The sequence below is a fragment of the Saccostrea cucullata genome, unplaced genomic scaffold, assembly GCF_032062105.1.
Source record: "Saccostrea cucullata isolate Sc308-1 unplaced genomic scaffold, CSIRO_AGI_Scuc_v1 ctg1645, whole genome shotgun sequence".
In the NCBI taxonomy this organism is placed as follows: Eukaryota; Metazoa; Mollusca; class Bivalvia; order Ostreida; family Ostreidae; genus Saccostrea; species Saccostrea cuccullata.
The window spans coordinates 15,751-35,791 of NW_026938371.1; the positions used below are offsets into that span (position 1 = coordinate 15,751).

At 34.9% G+C, this 20,041-nt stretch overlaps 2 protein-coding genes across 2 annotated transcripts; both read right to left on the reverse strand.

Moving 5' to 3' along the window:
- Positions 1-10,772: 10,772 nt before the first annotated feature.
- Positions 10,773-13,956, reverse strand: LOC134250069 (ras-related protein RabC-like). The gene is made up of 4 exons (XM_062732420.1): positions 13,630-13,956; positions 13,297-13,459; positions 12,573-12,692; positions 10,773-11,610 (listed from the first exon to the last, which is right to left on the reverse strand). Exons 1-4 carry the CDS (start codon positions 13,798-13,800, stop codon positions 11,468-11,470), a joined length of 597 nt encoding a protein of 198 aa, XP_062588404.1. The 5' UTR covers positions 13,801-13,956; the 3' UTR covers positions 10,773-11,467.
- A 1,568-nt stretch (positions 13,957-15,524) lies between these two features.
- LOC134250068 (NADH dehydrogenase [ubiquinone] 1 alpha subcomplex subunit 7-like) lies at positions 15,525-18,538 on the reverse strand. The gene is made up of 4 exons (XM_062732419.1): positions 18,421-18,538; positions 17,668-17,723; positions 17,383-17,541; positions 15,525-15,647 (listed from the first exon to the last, which is right to left on the reverse strand). Exons 1-4 carry the CDS (start codon positions 18,475-18,477, stop codon positions 15,572-15,574), a joined length of 348 nt encoding a protein of 115 aa, XP_062588403.1. The 5' UTR covers positions 18,478-18,538; the 3' UTR covers positions 15,525-15,571.
- Between the last annotated feature and the right edge of the window lie 1,503 nt (positions 18,539-20,041).

A 20,041-nucleotide genomic window follows, 5' to 3' on the forward strand; every position in this document is an offset into this window, starting at 1 on the left:
TTATGCCTTGCGGGGTGGCAGCATGTCCGAGAAATAAGGATTATTTTTTTCATTCAGCGTTCTCCTGGCCCCCTTGCGAGACAAAAAAGATTCAGATCTCTAAGAGAAATTTAGATTATGGCATGGCATGATGTTATTTCGCTATAAATGTGGCTATGTCAAACTTTAAGAAGTTTATTTTTATAATTTAAAGTCCGAACTGAGCAAGAAATTAACACTTTATCATAATCAGTGCGTATTGCTTTATACATGCAGTTGCTACATTAAAGTTTTGAACAAAATTCCAATTTAAGCAGTATAAAGCACTATACATTATAAGAGAGAGGTATTTTTGTGGAGCAATTGTTTTGGGATTTTTACGATTTTTACCTATTGCATGATCGAATGAGTATAAACAATTTAGTAATTCATTTATGAAGAAAGATTTAATATCTGGTGGTGGTGGGGGGGGGGGGGGGGCAGGGGTTCTGTTTACACTGTGGTCCATAATTTTGCGACAAATTTTATCAGTTTCATTTCTTCAAAAGAAAACTCGAATTTATGTATTCTTACAGGGATGATGCAGGGATGTCAATCTTGAAACATCACAAAGTCACTGTCCATTTCGGTTCTGGTTGTCCAGGATAAGATTTGATAGTAATGCATTGATTGGCTCATGATGTTTTTCCAGGAATATTTTCCAGCAAACCTTGCTTCATTGAGAAATATCTATAGATAATTTAAAAGATTGTATTTTTAAAAAATAAATTGAAAAATGTCTTGTACAAAACGAGTGATCTGATTATATTGTTGGAGTGCCCATTATCTGATTTGCGATTGGAAAAAAGATAAGACAAAAATAGTAAACTTCAAAAAACAATAAACACGAAAAGAAAAATTGGTAAAAAAAAAAAAACGACTATGGTTTGTTATATTGATGTGTTGTTACACCACTGGGTTAGTGGAAACTTAAAAGTTGAATGGAAATCATGTTATTTCAAATTATATTTATCCCTGAAAATTTTTCTTGTCCCATGTTAAGGGGGAGGGGGGACTCAAGGACGTTTTTTACACCACCACATACATAATTATGTATGTTACCGGTCTTGTAGAGCAGGCTTTCCCCCTACCCCCCCCCCCCCCGGAAAACTGGCTCTTAAGTAGACTTTCCCGCGGAAAGCTGGCTCTAGAGTAGAATTTCCCCTACGGAAATCCCACACCAGAGTCAATTTTCGGGGGGGGGGATCCTTATCTGTATATTAGATATAGAGTTTGATTTCCTCAGATTCAATTCACCCCCCCCCCCCCCTCCGATGAAATACTGTAGATCACTTAATTTTCGCGACACCTTATTTTCGCGAGATGGTCATTGACTCTTGAAAAGCGAGACAAAATTTTCACGAATTGTGGTCCTTGCTCTATAATATCCTAAGAAATACTATAGCGAGAATTAAATTTTCGTGAGCACACCGTCTCGCGTAATTACGCGAAAATAAAGTTCTCGCGAATAAAAAGTGATTTACAGCATAATATAAGGACAGATGATACAAACAAACCTTGAAAATTATAATTTATGTGCTACTGAAATACTTTTTATTCGCTAGAACTTTATTTTCGAGTAATTAAGCGAGACAGTGTGCTCGCGAAAATTTGATTCTCGCGTATAATAGTATTCTATTTTCTCGGTTACAGTGTATTCAAAGAAGGGTGAGTTGTGCATGGGGTTTTGAAAAAGAAAATGGTACTGAAAGAATATTGATCTATCGTAACACCTCCCCCAAGCAACACGATTTAGGGTTTGAATAATTTACTTCTTTTGCTTGTCAATTTTTTTCCAGGTTTGAATTTTGTTCTCTTTCAATTAGCACTACTCCTTTCATTTTTTTCTTCTGAAGCTAATGTATGGTAAAGGTTTTGTCCATTATTGAGGGCCGTATTGGGATTTGTTAAAGTGAAATTATTTGTTGTTTTGCATTTAGTGGATGGGATACCCCCCTTCCCGCCCCAATTAAAAGAAATAAGAATGGATAGCGATCATCTATGATAGATTTTCAAGTTTTTTGCCCATAATTAGTCAAATTAGGGGCTTTATAAAAATTGGCCAAACCTTCTGCACCTAATTAATGCATTTTACAAGTCAACTTCTTGTAAAACGCATTAATTAAGTGCAGAAGGTTTGGCCAATTTTTAGCATTTAGTGTGATACACATAAATCGACAATTTCAGTTAATTTCATTTGGCTATGAACGTGTGTCCCGAATAAACAGATTATCACAATATGATAATTTAACAACAGTTACTCAATTGTTGTTTTGTCAGTTTAGGGATAAGTACAAAGATGTTTATATGTGTATAAAAATTGTGATTGAAATTATCTTGATTATTCTGCTTAAAGTTTGACATAGCCACATTTATAGCGAAATAACATCATGCCATGCCATAATCTAAATTTCTCTTAGAGATCTGAATCTTTTTGTCTCGCAAGGGGGCCAGGAGAACGCTGAATGAAAATATAATCCTTATTTCTCGGACATGCTGCCACCCCGCAAGGCATAAAAAACGCCACCCCGATCGTCGCATAGAGTTTGAAGCCTAAATTGGCATAATTAGTAACATATATTGACTTTTTAAGTAGGACTGAAGTTAAATTCTATCGTACAACTTCATTACTGTTGATGATGTGAGGAAAAAACCCCTTTGAGGTCAATTTTGAAACAGAATATCATGTCAGAAGTCGAAAACGTTGATACCCTGAAAAGTGAGGAGGAGTGTTCGAGAAAACGGAGCACTCTCAAAGGCTGCTTTAAACTGTCAGAGGTACGTTGATATTTGTTCTCTTTCGTAGCATACAATTTTCTGATCTAAGACGTCTGAACATATGAAAAAATGCAGGTAAACACACCTTGATGGTGTTTTTCTCGCTTCGGTGCCGCCACCCCGAGTCACGCCCCACCGCCACCCCGAATGCGCCGTTCTATCCGGTGAATTCTGTAAAAGAATGTGACGCGAGGCGAACTCGTCCACACAATTTTTATAGGGAACGTTGGTTTTTTATTGTGAAAATCATTTAAAACTCCATATTAAATCACACCCTGTAACACTATAATCCACTGCACTTGTAAATCCCAAAACATAAATCCCAGTGTATCAATTTGATAAAGAAAACCTTGTATTAAACCTTTACATTTCTTTAAGTAATAAAACCAGTTCTATTCTACTATTTAATTTACAGTTTAAAGAAAATGAAAGTCATGAAAAATTATAAAAATAAATCAACCCAACTTCTTTTATTCTCCTAACTTACCTAATAATTCCCTATTAAAACTATATGTACCAATGAATACCTTTATATTCATTACAAATCCCTAATATTTTAACCAATCACCAGAGCTAAACCTTGGTAAATATTTCGGTGCAACTCGGTGTTTACCAAGATTAACCAAGTCACCGAGCCTCCGACATCTTCAAAATAATCAACAAGTCTACAGAGCAATTAACCAATTGAACCCTATTTATACTGGTCATCCCCTCAATGACAGTTATATACTGCGGATTAATAGAGATGCTGGCTAAGATACTCCCCCTACCAGACGGCACCCCACTGTGAATAAATAGAAGTTGGGAAGTGATACAAATTAACAAAGAAACATTAAGCAATGTATTTACACAGTAATTCACTACTGTAAAATTACATCATTAAACAATGATCAGGAAATAGAGAGTTAAAAAATTTACCTATAAATGTAAAATATAAATTTGTAACAAGACAAATGATAGATCTAACTATATTAAGTCTACCCCGCTACACTATAATCAATAGTTAAGGACCTTTATTCTAACTTCACAAAATTACATGTCTAGACCTACGGTCGAATTCTTGTCATATGCGCCCAAATTCTTTAAAGAAAAAAACTTATTGCAAAGTAATGTATTTCCATGTTAGTTTTTATGCAAATTGTTATATTGCTTGTTGTTTGTTTGTTTGTTTGTTTTTTCACGTCGGAGTCATAAAAATTAAATCAAGGAATCGAACTGATGACGTATTTATAACGTTATATAGTTATCACAATTATCAATCGGGATCGAGATACACATTATATCTAATTCGAGCTCCGTGCGTGTCAACCTGTTCCGGTCCTTTTTCGTCCGTATACCAAGCATGGATAAGTTACAACCAGTGAAGCTGGCTAAAGTATGTATATTTTCAACTATATTGTCTGAATAAAATTCTACCAAAAATGCCCCAAAACGTTTTTTACTAATTTTTCTGAACGTTGATATAGCTAATTTACGATCTATAGTAATTATGACAATCTGAATCAGGAGAAAAGGGGGGATGATGAGTTTACACACCGTTGATGTTAGTCTGTAACTTGATCATTTGTGCCATTATAAATTAAGATGACAGTGTTGGTTTATAATTGCCTTCTTATAATGACCATAAGAAAATGTCTTTCCTTTTGAGTCTGTCATACTGATCAGAACATTTTTGTAAGAGGATGAGATAAAATGCATTGGGACCATTCTAAAATGTTAAAAAATCCAATTATTTTGGTGTCAGATTTGCATGTTTTGAAGAAGAATCAAAAGCTCGTGTAGTTTAAAATTCTTGGTTAAAAACTTAAGGGCTTTCCTGCAGCTCTCTGGTTGAGAAAATTCGGACCGATAAACCAGAGAGCTACAGATCCCTACATTGTAGAAAACCTTCAGTGAACATCAATGATATTGGATTAATTTCTTCAGGCATCATATCTGAAATAATATGCAGTCATCCACCTCCTATTCCTGATACTTTATTATAGCCCTGACTGTAACACCAAATGGGATATAATAGTCTGTTTGGGATATAATATCGATTGAATATAATGTGGTATAATCTACAGTGCAGGAAATGAAAGTTTTTATTTTGCCTATAAATATCATAAATCCACATCAGGATACTTGTAAAGGAATAACGGTTGACAAGTTTTCTGTATGCCCATTGTTTAGGAGATGAACCCTCGGAAGTTCCATAATTTCTTGGGGAGCAATCTTACAAACTTTAGGGTTGCAAAAAAACTTGCTTACCAAAACATTCCTTTTTAAGTGTATTGATGCAGATTTATGATTTAAATTGCCAAAATAGAAATTTTCATTTTTACACTGTAAATTTATATCCCATTTGGGATATTATCCCAAACGGACTATTATATCCCTTTTGGGCGAGTGGTTCCAACCTGTGTACGTTAATGCACTTAAACCAGAAAATTTCATGTGCCTCCATTTTGCATGGCACTGTGCCCCATCACTGCATTGTGCCATTTCTGCATTAGGCCATTTCAATTTTTTTCTGTGCTTAGCATCTGCTTGCTCCTTAGATTTTGACCCCCACCCCCCCATAACTGGGTCATAAGGCTTTAATTTAAAATAATCCTAGATGCTGATCCCCACCTGCCCCAAATTTTTACATGGTAACCACTGCCTTGAATTGTCTGTAATTTCTGCTTTTTATTTGTCTTGATTCTGATCAGGACCAGCATTCAACTACCATTTACCTATCGTTTTAAATCCTGCAAATCTTGTTATTTTGACAGCTGACAAAATAGAAATTGCTGTAAATATGTATTTAACAAGGCCTTGGATCTTTATTTATGAAAGATTGGTGATTTTGTGTATTTTAAATGGAACTCTACTGAGTACTATGACTTTTATATGGGCATTATAGATAATTCTGCACAGATTAATTAGGTCAGCAAAAAATTTGCACAATGGAAAAAATATGGAATGAAATCGGCCACCTTGTTTTTTGTTAAAAAAAAAAAAGATGATTTTTTTGGACCGTTAAGTCTCTGTTTTATATTTTTGTAAGAATGTAGCAAGTTTTTAAAAGTATGGTGAATTTGAATTGAATTAAGCTTATTTTGAAATTTAAAAAAAATGAATAAAATGATTTTTTTAAATCACAGGTTTTGAAGGTGCTTGGTCGCACAGGCTCACAAGGACAGTGTACACAGGTAAAACATTTACCAGTAATACACAAATTTTCTTTTAAATTATTTTGCTTTCATATTTATGTGGAATTTAAATAAACATTTGACTTGGTTGGAATTGGTTTCAAAATAAACACATATGTCTGCATTTGTCATGGACAATTTACTAGACGTGCATAATGGTAAAACAAATTTCAAATACACTAGTATTATCAATATGTCAAGTGTTTTGCGCATGGATGCACAGTTTTGTAGTTTTACTTACTCTTTACTTGGTGTATGAGGAGGTCAGTTATGTTACTCAAAATAACTCTCCTTTGCTTGCTATAGGGGTAAGGGGTCTTCCCTCGTCCTATTATGGACTTTCTCATTGATCAGCCAAAATGAAAAAAATTAAAATCACCCTCTCCTTGATAAAAGAATGTTTTAAGTTGTTAAAAGGTCTGATTCACTTCTTAACATTTGAAGACCAAAATCGTGCGCATATTGAAAAGAACCCCATTCCAAGAATGTGTCAGTTTGCAGTAGGTGATAAGTTTGGCCTCTTTTTCACATCTGTATCATTCATCACTTGGGCAACCTAGATTCAATTTCAGGTAGCCCAGATGAAAAAGTTGGAATGGTTAGATGACAAAATAATGCATTATTAAGCCATGTTCGTAAGCCATGTATTATATTCTTTATGGTACTACAGTGGATCCCGCTTAAGGATACACCAAAGGCTTTTTTCAAGATTTTTGTCAATTTTGAGATTTTTGGCTAAGAAAACAATGCTAATCACTGCTTTATAATGCATGAAAAATTCTTGCTGATTATTAAATGGTTTTCTAATTATTTAACAATTATCAAACATAAACACTAACACATGTGAATGTGCCGTTATTGAAGCTTCTGATTTGTTCTGTAACTGCCTGCTTCTGAAAAGAGCAATAAATCACAGTGACCACTTGGGGAATTCTTCACTAGCCACACAGAGGTTATCAGTAATTAAACTACAGGGATTCTAGATTTCGGGAAGGAGATCTAACAGGTCACTAATGACCATGAAATAGGAGGTGGAGCTTAACTCTTGCCATTTTGCCGGGAAATCTTTCTGATTCAGAATTGAACGTATTTTACTTCATTAAAAGCACCTAAATAAAGAATAGAACCTCCCATTCTTGTGAATATGCATGGGAAATATGGATAAGTGACAGGTATCCAAAGCTGAATCTCCAAGGTGTAATATATTTCCAGCTTTGGCAGACTTCGTTGTGTAATGGGTTTTTGCCCTCTACTGTAAAGTAAGATCAGACAGTTGGTGGTATTCTTTGAAAGGATTCAGCTCCCTTATTTATTGACCAATTTCTCTGAAAACTGGCCAGAATGTGTCTCAAATGTGTGTTCACAAAACCGTATCTCAGATTTTTTATATCTTGCTCAGTTCTCTAATTATTGGGGGAAATGTAGAATTAGGCTAATAAATTGGTAACATTGAAAGACAAATGGATGTAACTTTTGAATAAGAAGATTTATCAAAAATCTGAGATACGGTTTTAAAGTTCAATCTTTTATCTACATTGAGGCAAAATTTTGACTTTGAGAGGTTGAATACAAAAAAGTTGATTTATAAAATATAAATGCACTAATATTTACATTAAGATATTAATAATTTTTTAAAAAGATAAAAATGAAAATTTAAATTAAGACCATTAAATAGTGAATTTAATAAGCTTTCAAATGATATATACTTTTAATATGTTATCTTTGTTAATGAAAGAATTACAAGCAAATTAGTTTTTGCCCTTTGGAAACCTTTGGAAACCTTTGGTGTATCCTTAATCCAATAGTAAATTTGCCAGCCTTCTGTTATCAGTATAGCCGAATATTCGAATAGCCGATTGCTCCATTTCAAGTCCAAACAAAGATGTACAGAGCTACATGTATTGACAATACAACGTAGCAAATTTTAAACTTGCACTTTCGTTTCGTTTGATTACTTTACCTGGCGATTCTCCTAAATTAAAATGTTTATCTTACTTATTAATTTAATGGAAGAAAACAGCCACTGAATGCAGTGGAATAATGCCAGATGTATTGCTTACTAATGCAAGATCAATATATTTCAGGTGCGAGTAGAATTTTTGGATGACAGTAACCGTTCAATTATCCGTAATGTCAAGGGCCCAGTTCGTGAGGGGGACATTTTGACATTACTGGAATCTGAAAGAGAAGCTCGGCGACTGAGGTAGCCGTTTGGCCATATGTGGTATGTATATATAACATGAATGTATCGTAAACACAGAAACCTTATTACAATCTTTTGTCTTTATTAGGAAAACTTGCTTTTGATATCCGATTTGATAAGATACCATGCATTGAATTTGAGAGACAAATTGATTGATTAAATGATATTAAAAAGTAAACATTCATTTTAGAATGTCACTTATTTTGAGTATTGCACCCAAGACCTTTATAAACATTGCCAAGAATATATTATCTTCATCTTTTTCATATATTTTGCTTGATTATGGATTCGATTCATGTCAGGGCAGTTTAAAGTTCTTGTTTTAACATGATTTTTAGCTCACCTGAGCCGAAGGCTCAAGTGAGCTTTTCTGATCACATTTTGTCCGTCGTCCGTCCGTCCGTCTGTCCGTCTGTCTGTCTGTCCGTCTGTCTGTCCGTCCGTCTGTAAACTTTTCACATTTTCGACTTCTTCTCAAGAACAACTGGGCCAATTTTGACCAAACTTGGTACAAAGCATCCTTGGGTAAGGGGGATTTAAAATTGGTAAAATTAAGGGACATATCCCCTCGCAAGGGGAGATAATCAAGAAAAGACAAAAATAGGGTGGGGTCATTAAAAAATCTTCTTCTCAGGAACCACTGGGCCAGAAAAGCTGAAACTTATGTGGAAGCATCCTGGGGTAGTGTAGATTCTAAATTGTTCAAATCATGACCCCCAGGGGTAAGGCGGGGCCACAATGGGGAATCAAAGTTTTACATAGAAATATATAGGAAAAGTCTTTTAAAATCTTCTTCTCAAGAACCAGTGGGCAAGAAAAGCTGAAACTTATGTGGAAGCATCCTAGGATAGTGTAGATTCTAAATTGTGCAAATCATGACCCCCGGGGGTTGGGCGGGGCCACATTCGGGAATCAAAGTTTTACATAGAAATATATAGGAAAAATCTCAAAAAATCTTCTTCTCTAGAACCACTGGGCCAGTAAAGCTGAAACTTATGTGAAAGCATCCTGGGGTAGTGTAGATTCTAAATTGTACACATCATGATCCCCGGGGGTAGGGCGGGGCCACAATGGGGAATCAAAGTTTTACATAGAAATATATAGGAAAAGTCTTTTAAAATCTTCTTCTCAAGAACCACTGAGCAAGAAAAGCTGAAACTTATGTGAAAGCATCCTGGTATAGTGTAGATTCTAAATTGTACACATCATGATCCCCGGGGGTAGGGCGGGGCCACAATGGGGAATCAATATTTTACATAGAAATATATTGGAAAAATCTTTGAAAATCTTTTTCTCAAGAACCACTGAGCCAGAAAAGCTGAAACTTATGTGGAAGCATGCTGTTTTAGTGTTTATTCTAAATTGTTCAAATCATGACCCCCAGGGGTTGGGCGGGGCCACAATAGGGAATCCAAGTTTTACATAGAAATATACAGAATAAATCTTTGAAAATCTCCTTCTCAAGAACTACTGGGTCAGAAAAGCTGAAACTTATGTGAAAGCATCCTGGGGTAGTGTAGATTTTAAATTGTTCAAATCATGACCCCCGGGGGTTGGGCGGGGCCACAATAAGGAATCAAAATTTTACATAGAAATATATAGAAAAAATCTTTGAAAATCTTCTTCTCAAGAACCACTGGGTCAGAAAAGCTGAAACTTATATGGAAGCATACTGGGATAGTGTAGAATTCAAATTGTTCAAATTATGATCATTGGGGTAAGGTGGGGTCACAATATGTATTACAAGGGGGAACTCTGGTAAAGAACGACATGGCCAAAGCTTCTTAGGTGAGCGATGTGGCCCATGGGCCTCTTGTTAATAGTTAATTGTGAAACGTAATTTTATTTATACAGGCCATTGTTCTTGGAATGGCAGGGAAGCAGAGTTACCCATGACACCACAGTCTCCAAATCTTACTATTTATGACGAGGAAGATGATGAAGATGATGATGAATGATGATGATGAATTAGTGTGTGTTTTTGTGTGGAGACTTTTGCTGCACATAAGCCACACCTGGAGAGTGTGGTGTCTTAATTGAGAGTGCAATTTATCATCACTGACGCTTAAAAAATAACAACAGATTTAATTCTAAAACTCAACAACAGCAACCAGCAACGACAACAACATCAACAACAGCAGCAATAAAGCAACAGCAACAACAACAGAAGACATGATCAGCTGATGGGGAGACTGACAACCGTGGTCAATCGTCCATGGTTTATGTTCACCGCTGTTTGTTCATCATGTCTAAGGGTTAAATCTATTGTTTAAAAATTTGAGTAATCTGTATTGCCTTTCATTTCAAGAATAAAAAAAAAGAAAAGAATTTTGAGTTTATATTGTCACATACTAGCAAAAAGTATAATGCTGATGATCACAAATATGAGAGTTCTCCTACAGAAAAGGAATGCTTCATACTAATAAAACCTTTATTAAATATGTAACACTCCAAAGTGCGATGGTGACGCCAAAGTCCGATGGTGTCGCCAAACCCCGATGGCTCGCTGTCTTTCCGGTTGCCAAAATCCGATGGTCACGCCAAAGCCGATGGCTCGTTTCCTGGGAGACACGTTGCGCTAACTTCAATGGTCTGACACGCCAAAATCTGATGGTGCGGATGAACAATCAACGTTTATGACGTCACAATAATCCGACGTCAATCCTTGACGCCGTTGTTCTGCATTCAAAAGCCATCATTTCTGAATTCGTCATCGAATTCAATTTTATTGATTTTGCTTATTGCTTGCAATTTCGAGGGATATTAGGGTTAGTCCTAGCACAACACTCGATTGATTAAGTTAAGTCATTGTATTGCACAACCCGAGAGATTTAGAGTTAGTCCTCGCACACTATAGTCGAGTGATTAGGGTTAGTCTTGCACCCACCCAAGATATCTAGGTTATTGTTAATGCACACTTTTCGAGCGTTTAGGGTTAATCTCGCACCTATCTGAGAAGTAAGGGCTAGTTTTTGCATTTATTTATACTTATTTTTAAGACCTTGGCATGGTGCTGCATTGAGGTTTTGCGCAGTGGTACTATGACGGCATAAACGTTGTTTTCCTCACCATCAAATTTTGGCGTGTCGAACCATCGGAGTTTGGCGCAGACCATCGGACTTTGGCGTGACCATCGATCTTTGGAGTCCCATCGCACTTTGGAGTCCTACAGATATACAAAGAGAAGTTTTGAGTTCAGTTTATTTGAAAAGAAGAAAAAATGCTTGCATCCCCAGTAAACGTAATCCTCCGTTCAATGTGAAGCTATATGATGTATGTCAAATAAACATGGTCACCGACAGCATCCACTCTTATGGGCTTTGAATTTGGTGATTTCAACAGTTTCATTATACTGAGATTCAATTACAAGTGGAGTATTGAAAACATCCATGAGTCTTTCACCAATTCTTTGGAAGCTTTCTTCAATTCCAGAACCTAAAATTGGAAATAACAATACATTGCTAATTGAATTGTTAATTTTCAGAGCTATAAGCTGTGTGTTGAAGCGTGGTAATAAGTTACATTCTTTGTAAGACAGACACTAGTGTGTATAGTAATCTTTCTGGAAGAGACTATACGGAATAGCTGAAGGTGAAAAGTAGGTGTCTATCCTACCTCTTGTATCTGCTCCTGCTTCTAAATTGCAGAAGAGAATGGCATGCTTGCTTCTCATGGTACCTGATTTTAGAGGTCTATGCTCCAAAAACATTATTTCAATGGATTTTTGAGCTTGATTACTGTTCGTTCCTCCATAATATATCATTATTATTAATAGGAATAGTGATCTAAGTTTTTCATGGAGAAAATTTTTAAAAATATTCTTTCCAAGAACAGTAAAACCATGATTGGTCATACACTGTATTTATATAAAAAAGCAAGCTCAGAGGCCTGTTCAATAGAGCTAGCGCTCGCCAAAATTCCTTACACCTCCAACAGATATGTTCGCTCTGTTGAACAAGCCTTGGGGTAATGTAGAAGTTTGTTACTCATGATCCCCGAAGTAGGGTGGTGTGACTGTCGTACTTTCATGTTTAAACATTTCAATATTAAACTGATTTCTGCTATTGCTCAGGTGAGCGATGTGACCATGGGCCTCCTTTATTTTGATGAATGGTAATTGCAACCCCACCTCCAACAGTTTTAGCTCGAGTCCACTAAAACTGGTAACAAAGACGCACAATGCTATGATATTTTTTAGATGAAGGACACTGCCAGAGTTACTACAGAGAGACTATCTCAAAAATATTTCAAATCGGTACAAAAGTTAAACTCAAAATCATGAATATAAATGAAACTTTGTGTTGCTTAATCACAACTACCTTAGGCTCAGTATAAAAATATTAACCATTTTAATATCTATTTTAATTGTAGTATGAAATAAAGTTACTCAAAGTTACCTGTTTTAGCGCTTATGAAGTAGGTGTTTTCACAGTCAAACGCTGTGGCGAAATTATCTACACTTTCAACAGGAATTAATCTTTCCAAATCAGATTTATTTCCAATAAGAAACTTCAATGCTGAAAACAATAGAAATGTAATTTAAAATCTTAGTACTGACGAACTATCGATACACGACTGAAAAAAAGAAAAGAAAATTATAAAAACATTGATGGTTATTCATTGATGAAGAAAAAAAAACTACTTGATTAAACATTTTTTGCCAAGCTAGTTATTAATTTGTATTTGATTCATTATTGTTATAAATATAAATATTATTTATTAATATTTGATTTTCATACCAATTGTTAGTCCATTATTTATACACTGAATTGATGACGGATTTTTTCCGTTACTTCCTGATCAAGACAAGGAGCACACGGTGGGTGGGACCGGTCAGCAGGGGATGCTCACTCCTCCATGGCACCTGATCCCACCTCTGATGTTTCGGGGGTCCGTGTTTGCTTTGCTTTTATTTTGTATTGTTTTATGGACTTTGAGATTGAATACTGTTCGTTATCTCCATATCCTTCCTTCAATCAAAATGTATAGTGTTAAAAAAAATTGACACAAGCGCTTTATTTACAAAGAAAATAATTTGTCTGTGTGTCAATCAAAGAATTCAGTTGAAATGAAAAGTGAACACAAACAAAACGAAAATAGAGATTAATTTTGAGTTTTTGCCTTTTGGTGCATGGTTTGTACAGTCCTCTGCCCACTGAGACAGGTAGTGGAGAGATGCCGGGTCGTCACAGCTGAAGACTAAGAACACAGCGTGCGTGTTTCGGTAGTAATTCCGGGTGATGGTTTTAAATCTTTCTGCTCCTGCTGTATCCCAGATGCAAAACTAACAGAAAATTTGGTCAATATATTTAATAAGATAAATAAGTTGTAAGTAGAACCCTTAGTATTTTTAAAGAATAGTTCATATTTCCTTTCTTGATCACTAAGCTTAGGCGTGCCGAAGGTTAAATGTGAATACAATCGATAAATCAGAAGCAGGAAATGTATACTTACTGTTATATTTTGACCGTCAATCTTGACAACCTTTGAACAACTCTCTATCCCCAAAGTTGGTTGAAGAAATTCCCCAAAGACATTTTCTTTAAGTCGTAAGAATATGGAGGATTTGCCAACACCGGCTTCTCCCAATAGAACCGCCTTAAACATCTTTCTTTCGAGTACCATCCATCCTCAGATCGGCTTTTACAGTTTCTACTTTGTCGTGGTCTGAAAATTACACACTTGACCCACCTTATGACCTATCTATAAGTATTATAATAAGTCAATATCCCTTGTATAAAGTAATATAAGAAATAGTCATGTTATCTCCATTGGGGTACGACGAGGTACATGTATTACTTCACTATTGTTTACTTAATATAAAATGAAAACAAGCTGGCTCAGGTATCCGTTTTTTATAAATGTGCTTCCTAAGGAAGTTTTTCATTTTTCAATGTATTTATAAATCTATATTATTAAAAAATGTGTGTATATGTTGAGGGGGCAAACCAAGGAGGCATGAATTCCTCCACGTTCTATAAGTGAGAACAATCGAGCGTCTTTGTTATTCGCATTCACTTGCCTCTATTGTACTGAATGCATTATCAACGTTTATCAGTGCACTATTTTTGGAAATGTGAAAACTTTTTCTAATTTTAAAAATGCTGAGATTGCAACCAGCTTCTTGTTTGATTTGATTGCTTTCATTATGAAGAAATGTAGGATTTTTTTTTTTTGGCGGAAAAGGTGTATCGAATCGTGGAAATTTTGAAAGAAAAAAAAAAGGGGGGGTCTTGCCTGTACTTGCATGCGAGGGAAAATATTTGAAATGAAATTCATATCAAATACTTTCCCCGATTAGATACAACTTTCCCGCGAAAAAACCCCTGCTTTTCTACGACAAGTTATATACTACTTCCCACGATAACTTTTGCTTTTCGTCGACTTATTTTTAGCATGTGCTCCTTCTCCTATTTTGTATTGGGGGGGGGGGGGGGGGTGGTTACATTACATGTCAATACAAATATTTTTTTTTTCAGGTTAAGTGATGACCACAAAAGCATCAATAAAACGTGATAGTAAAATTGTATCGCGGAAAAGGGGTATTTTAATTTATAGTCGCGGAGTAAGACAAGTTGCAAAAATAAATAGCACAAAAGACAAAAGTAGATCAGCCTCTCATGCTTTTAATTATGTTATATTTTTCCTTTCTACATGGAGTTGGGGTTTATGCAGATCTTTTCTCAATAATATTCTTTTACGTTATCGATCTGACATTTATTTATCTCCAAGCTCCCCCCCCCCCAATTTCCAACTTGTATAAAAGGTTCTCAATCGAAAGAAAGTTAGAGAGTCATTAAAGTAAAACGCGAAACAAAATTCACATTTCATTTGCATGCAACGTACGTAACATACGTGTGTTTGTTGATAATATATTTTTGTGTACTATTTTAACGTTAACTGGAAAAAAGCTTCGTAACCTCCAGGGGCACAATTTAAAATTTTCAAGACGAAATCACTTCCAGAATCTGAATTACATGTACTTTGTGAAAAAACGTCGGGGAAAGCTTCCTAGCTGTTGCCGTGTTGGAAGGCGCTTTGAACAATATATTAAAATATATAATCTTTAAATCTCAATTTTTTCAATATTTCTCAAAAACAGGAGCACATAAAGGATATAGATCTACTGTATATCACTGTCACAGATAACAACTAACTCATTTACTGTTGTGTTGAATTACCTGAACGATTCAAACATTGTTTACATAGATCCAATCTCAAGTCGCAAACTGGAAAATGTATATGCGCACTAATTTACAAAACCGAATCAGGATTGGACTATTCGGATAACGGGATTGGATCTCTCAAAATGTAGACGCTTGATTTGATTGTATCAATATGACAAGTCATGAAAGTTGTACAGTCGAATTTATTAAACAAACAACAAAATCACAATCTAGTAAGGGAGTTGAATGGACGTTGGATTATACGGGTTGCCTGGTGTAATTGATCTGTATCCTGGGGCTTGGGCACTAAAAGAAAACATTTAATTCATGAATATAAATTATAAAAATAAATCAGAATAAATTAAATTGTTCTTTTGTTGATAAGTTATAAGTTTATGTATGTTTAGATAACACTTGATATGGCAAATCTGAACTAAACAAGCTAATTCAGAAAAATCTTTGTCCCCTACTTTAAGAAAAAAAAGAAGAGCATGAGCAGATGGGGGGGGGGGGGGGGGGGTTGAGGGGGACATATAAAGATTAAGAAGGACAGACGGGGGTTTAGAGACTTGTAGTAGAAAAACTTCTTACTTCCCAGAAATGAAAGTTTTACACATCACAATGAATGAATTACATGTAACACTACCTTGGACCTTTTGGCCTCAAAATAAATAGGGGTCTTCCTTCATAAATTCATATTTTTTCTGCTTCAACACAATTTAATTTTCACACATCTCCAGAAGCCTTTGAACTTTTGCATTAACTTCCTATGCCTTAAGAGGAAAGACCCCTATGAGGATATTAATTGTCTGTCTGTCCATCCATCTGTCTGACTGTTTTTCTGTGTGTCTGTAACACTTAGTTTCCACACAAGATCTTGAGAAGCCTCTGAGCTTTTTCAATAAAATCTTACACAACTCCAAATGGTCTAGGGAAGACCCCTATTGATTTTGAGGTCAAAAGGTCAAGGTCAATTCACAAACTTTGTCCGTTTTAATTAACACTTTCATTAATTTTTGTGCAATATCTTGAGAAGCCTTTAAGCATTTTTAATGATATTTTTATTATACCACACCTCACTATGGCCTACCATAACTACCTCTGACTTAAGGAAAACCCCCTGTTTATTTTGAGGTCAAAAGTTCAAAAGTCAAGGACATGAACTCATACATTCTGTGTGCGAGTGTATGTGTAAAACTTTCTTTTCTGGGAGATATCTCATGAAGCTTTTGAGTTTCTGCAATTAAATTTTACACCATGTCTCCCTACATGTATGGCCCCACCATCCCTTCTTGAAGTGCCCCCCTCAACCTCCCTCCCCACAAATCAGTGCATGCTCTACTTTTTCCTTAAGCAGGGGACACTGAATTCTCTGAATTAGCTTTTTCCTTAAGCGGGAGAATCAGATTCTATGAATTAGCTTATTAACACAAGCAATAGCGAGATTAGTTGCTGATCTGTATCTCACTGGTCTGAAAAATTGGGACGGATGACCAGAGAGCTACAGTGCCAACCATAGAAAAAAATGTATATTTATAATATACAAAAAGTTGCGATTATTCACTCCAAATTCAAACAACTTTTTTCAATGGGTGGCACTGCACTGTAGTTCTACAGTCTTTCAGTGTATTTCTTTTTTGGAGTGCTACATTTTTGCAGCTAATATAGCAAGATCAGTATGTACATAATTGTATTAGGTACAGCATTTGATTTTATTTATTGATCTTGAAGAAATCTTCAGGTCTCATTTTCATTGAAAAGATTTTTCAGTTCCATATAATTATGTATTGAGAATACACAGTTAAGATTTAATTATCAATTATCTATTTAATAGAAGGAAAAAAAAACGTTTATATTAAAGCTTAACTTTTTAAAAAATCAACTTAAACCTTTTTTTCCAGGGCTAAAATTTCTAGTCTATTCATTCTTCTAATAATTTGTTGTTGATGTTTTTTTTTGTTTTTTTTTTTTTGGGGGGGGGGGGGGGGTATATTGCTATTATCTAGTTTATGAAGATATTGGATAAGTGATGAAATCTTACCCAGTTCCCTCTGAAGCAGCTGTATCTGGGAGGAGCTTCTGTCCTCCAGACATTATTTCCTCTGGTGGCTCCACCAGGCGACGGGCATCTCTTTCTAGATAGTAATTAGCAGACAATTTGTGACTTGGGCCATCTGGGAGGTTTGGTGCTGGCTGGGTTCTACAGAATATGAAATAAAAGCAACTGAAGATGGCAAATACATGTTTCAACACATTTTGCTGTCTTTCATGACTCTTTATGTCAAGGAATAAAATCCTTTTGTATTTATTAATTTAATCATCATACCTTGCAGATAGTTCCTTTCCAACTTGAAATCGTAAATAATTATCAGGATGTTTTATCTACAAAGACAAACATTGATTTATCTTGTTTTAAGTTAGAGGTAATTTTCCTTGAATAAAAAAGAGAAACCTGAGGACTGTTCAACAGTGCGAACCTTGGCAAACGCTTACCAAAATTCCTTATACTTCCAACAGAAAAGTTTGAGAGTGCTCAGTCTGTTGAACAGGCCTCTTTCCAATAAATATTTTTGAAATGTGTACATGCAGTTCCATCAAAATTAACATGATTAATGTCAATTGCCAATTCAATTTATTAATCTTTTTTTTTAAATTGGGCCATTTTCAATTTCTTTATCAACAAAAGCAACCTTAATATTTGTAGTTCCCTGATATTTGCGTTAATCATGTTGCATTAATATTATTCAAAGAAACTATAAATCATTTGTATAAATTCATCTCGAATTTCCTCCAAGTTCGTTGACATTTCACAAAACATGGAGAATCTTAAGATAACAAATGGTTATTTCAATTTCGATTTTTAGTGTATCTTTAGTTTTGTCTGTTTGTCTTATTTCTAAATTTGGTATTCATCATTTCATCAAAGTTTATCATTTTGATAATGTCAACAAACTTTGAGGAAATTCGAGATAACCCAATACACATCACCTTCCCAAAATAACACCAAAAGAGATGTGATGAGCTTCCATATCGGGTAAATTGGATACATTTAATTTAACTGAATATGGAAAATACTTACATTTAACAAACCAGCTCTTACAGACTGTAAAAACCCAATGATGTCCCTTTTTGCCATTTTTCTTAATGTAACATTTAAAATGATGAAGACGGAAGCAAAATATCCGAAATGCGAATTCAGTATTCAGAATTAAAAAAAAGACCAATATAAGATTTTTTTTTTGTAATGTGCTTTATATAATTCATTTAATATATATCCACAGATAACAGGACAAAGAAAAATAAAAAGAATAGGATCTAATAAATAAAAATAACGACAGTTATTAAAGGAAGGGTGAAAATGTCTCGTCAATATCATTTTTAACGATAGAACGTTCCATCTAAACTTGCACAGGCACTTGTTTCGGAAATAAATTTTTAACCCATGATATAATAAAAACACAACTTACACAAGTTATTAAACTCCGAATTACACTCTCAGTACCCCTCCTCTGAAACACGCTCATTTACACTTTCATCAATCTAATTAAAATTAGATGATCCGAATCCGCTAGGTACCGCTTCTCAAACGGTACTAGCGGATTCGGAACATCTAACTTAAATTAGATTGACTAAAGGTGTTTTTCTTAGGCCATGGGAAGTTGGTGTTTAAAAAAATATTTAAAAAGGTCAAAGGCTTCTTCTTGAAATATCGCAATGTAGAAAATAATTCTGCTGCAAAATCGTTTAAATACAATCAGTAAAGTTTACGGGAATACTTCAGTCGCAGCTTCACTGGAATTGGTTTTGGGAGTTTTGATGACGTCATAATACCGATGCGTCATAATATACCAGCGTCACAAAGGTTGCGAACCATTCTTGTGTTTTATTTACAAAGAAGTAAATGGAGACATTTTAGAGCAGATTTCTTGATTTCAAAGACGGAAAGTCAGAGACTTGGAAAAAAGACATTTGAGCAACGTTTAAGATCAAGCTTGCTAAACTATGTACAACAAATAAACACAGCAGCAATGACACGTGTGGTAAGTTTTCATTTGTTAACATGTTTTCTTAAGTTAAGTTTATAAATTATTTCATTGTATTTTCATTCACTGTGTTTATATATATTAATTAACTACGGGATAAAAATCAATATGCAGGGAATGAAATTTATCAGAAAAATGATAAAGAATTAAACTTGTCCAATGATGGAAGATGACTTAACCTTTTGTCTTATTTTTTCCCCAGAGGAAATACATTCTTCTAATGCTAATCTTCTTGTACGGGAAAGAGACAAGCAAACACGTTGGGTTTTCCCATTCCAGCAACAAAGACGTCTCTGGTAAGATAAATCAACCTCACCTTTTCTAGATATGTACGAGGGCTGTTCAATAAATAATGTCATGAACTGTATGACATACAATACAGATATCATATGACATTAAGCTTGACTTTTTCTCATTGTGTAATATTTAATGAATTTATAACAGTTTATGTGACCACTTTTCATCACATAGTTTCATTGTGAGAAGCTGGAAAACAAGGGCTATTCGAGACACTGCATTATAAATGAATGGTAAAGAATCAGTAAACTAGAGTGAAAATAAAAGCTTCATTAAAGCTGCTGTAAAACTCTTTCACAATCTCAAAGAAATATTCATTAAAATATGTAAATATAGGACAACCAATGTTTGTTTTATAGA

Bases quoted from the DNA above. Each gene is read 5' to 3' on its own strand.
- LOC134250068 (XM_062732419.1), bottom strand. From the start codon at position 18,477: ATGGCAAAAAGGGACATCATTGGGTTTTTACAGTCTGTAAGAGCTGGT. The intron at 17,724-18,420 runs GTAAGTATTTTC...TTGTCTTTGTAG, and splicing joins TAAGAGCTGGTTTGTTAAAT to ATAAAACATCCTGATAATTA. The intron at 17,542-17,667 runs GTATGATGATTA...CATATTCTGTAG, and splicing joins GGAAAGGAACTATCTGCAAG to AACCCAGCCAGCACCAAACC.
- LOC134250069 (XM_062732420.1), bottom strand. From the start codon at position 13,800: ATGGTACTCGAAAGAAAGATGTTTAAGGCGGTTCTATTGGGAGAAGCC. The intron at 13,460-13,629 runs GTAAGTATACAT...ATTTTCTGTTAG, and splicing joins TTGACGGTCAAAATATAACA to TTTTGCATCTGGGATACAGC. The intron at 11,611-12,572 runs GTAACTTTGAGT...TTCCAATTTTAG, and splicing joins CTTCATAAGCGCTAAAACAG to GTTCTGGAATTGAAGAAAGC.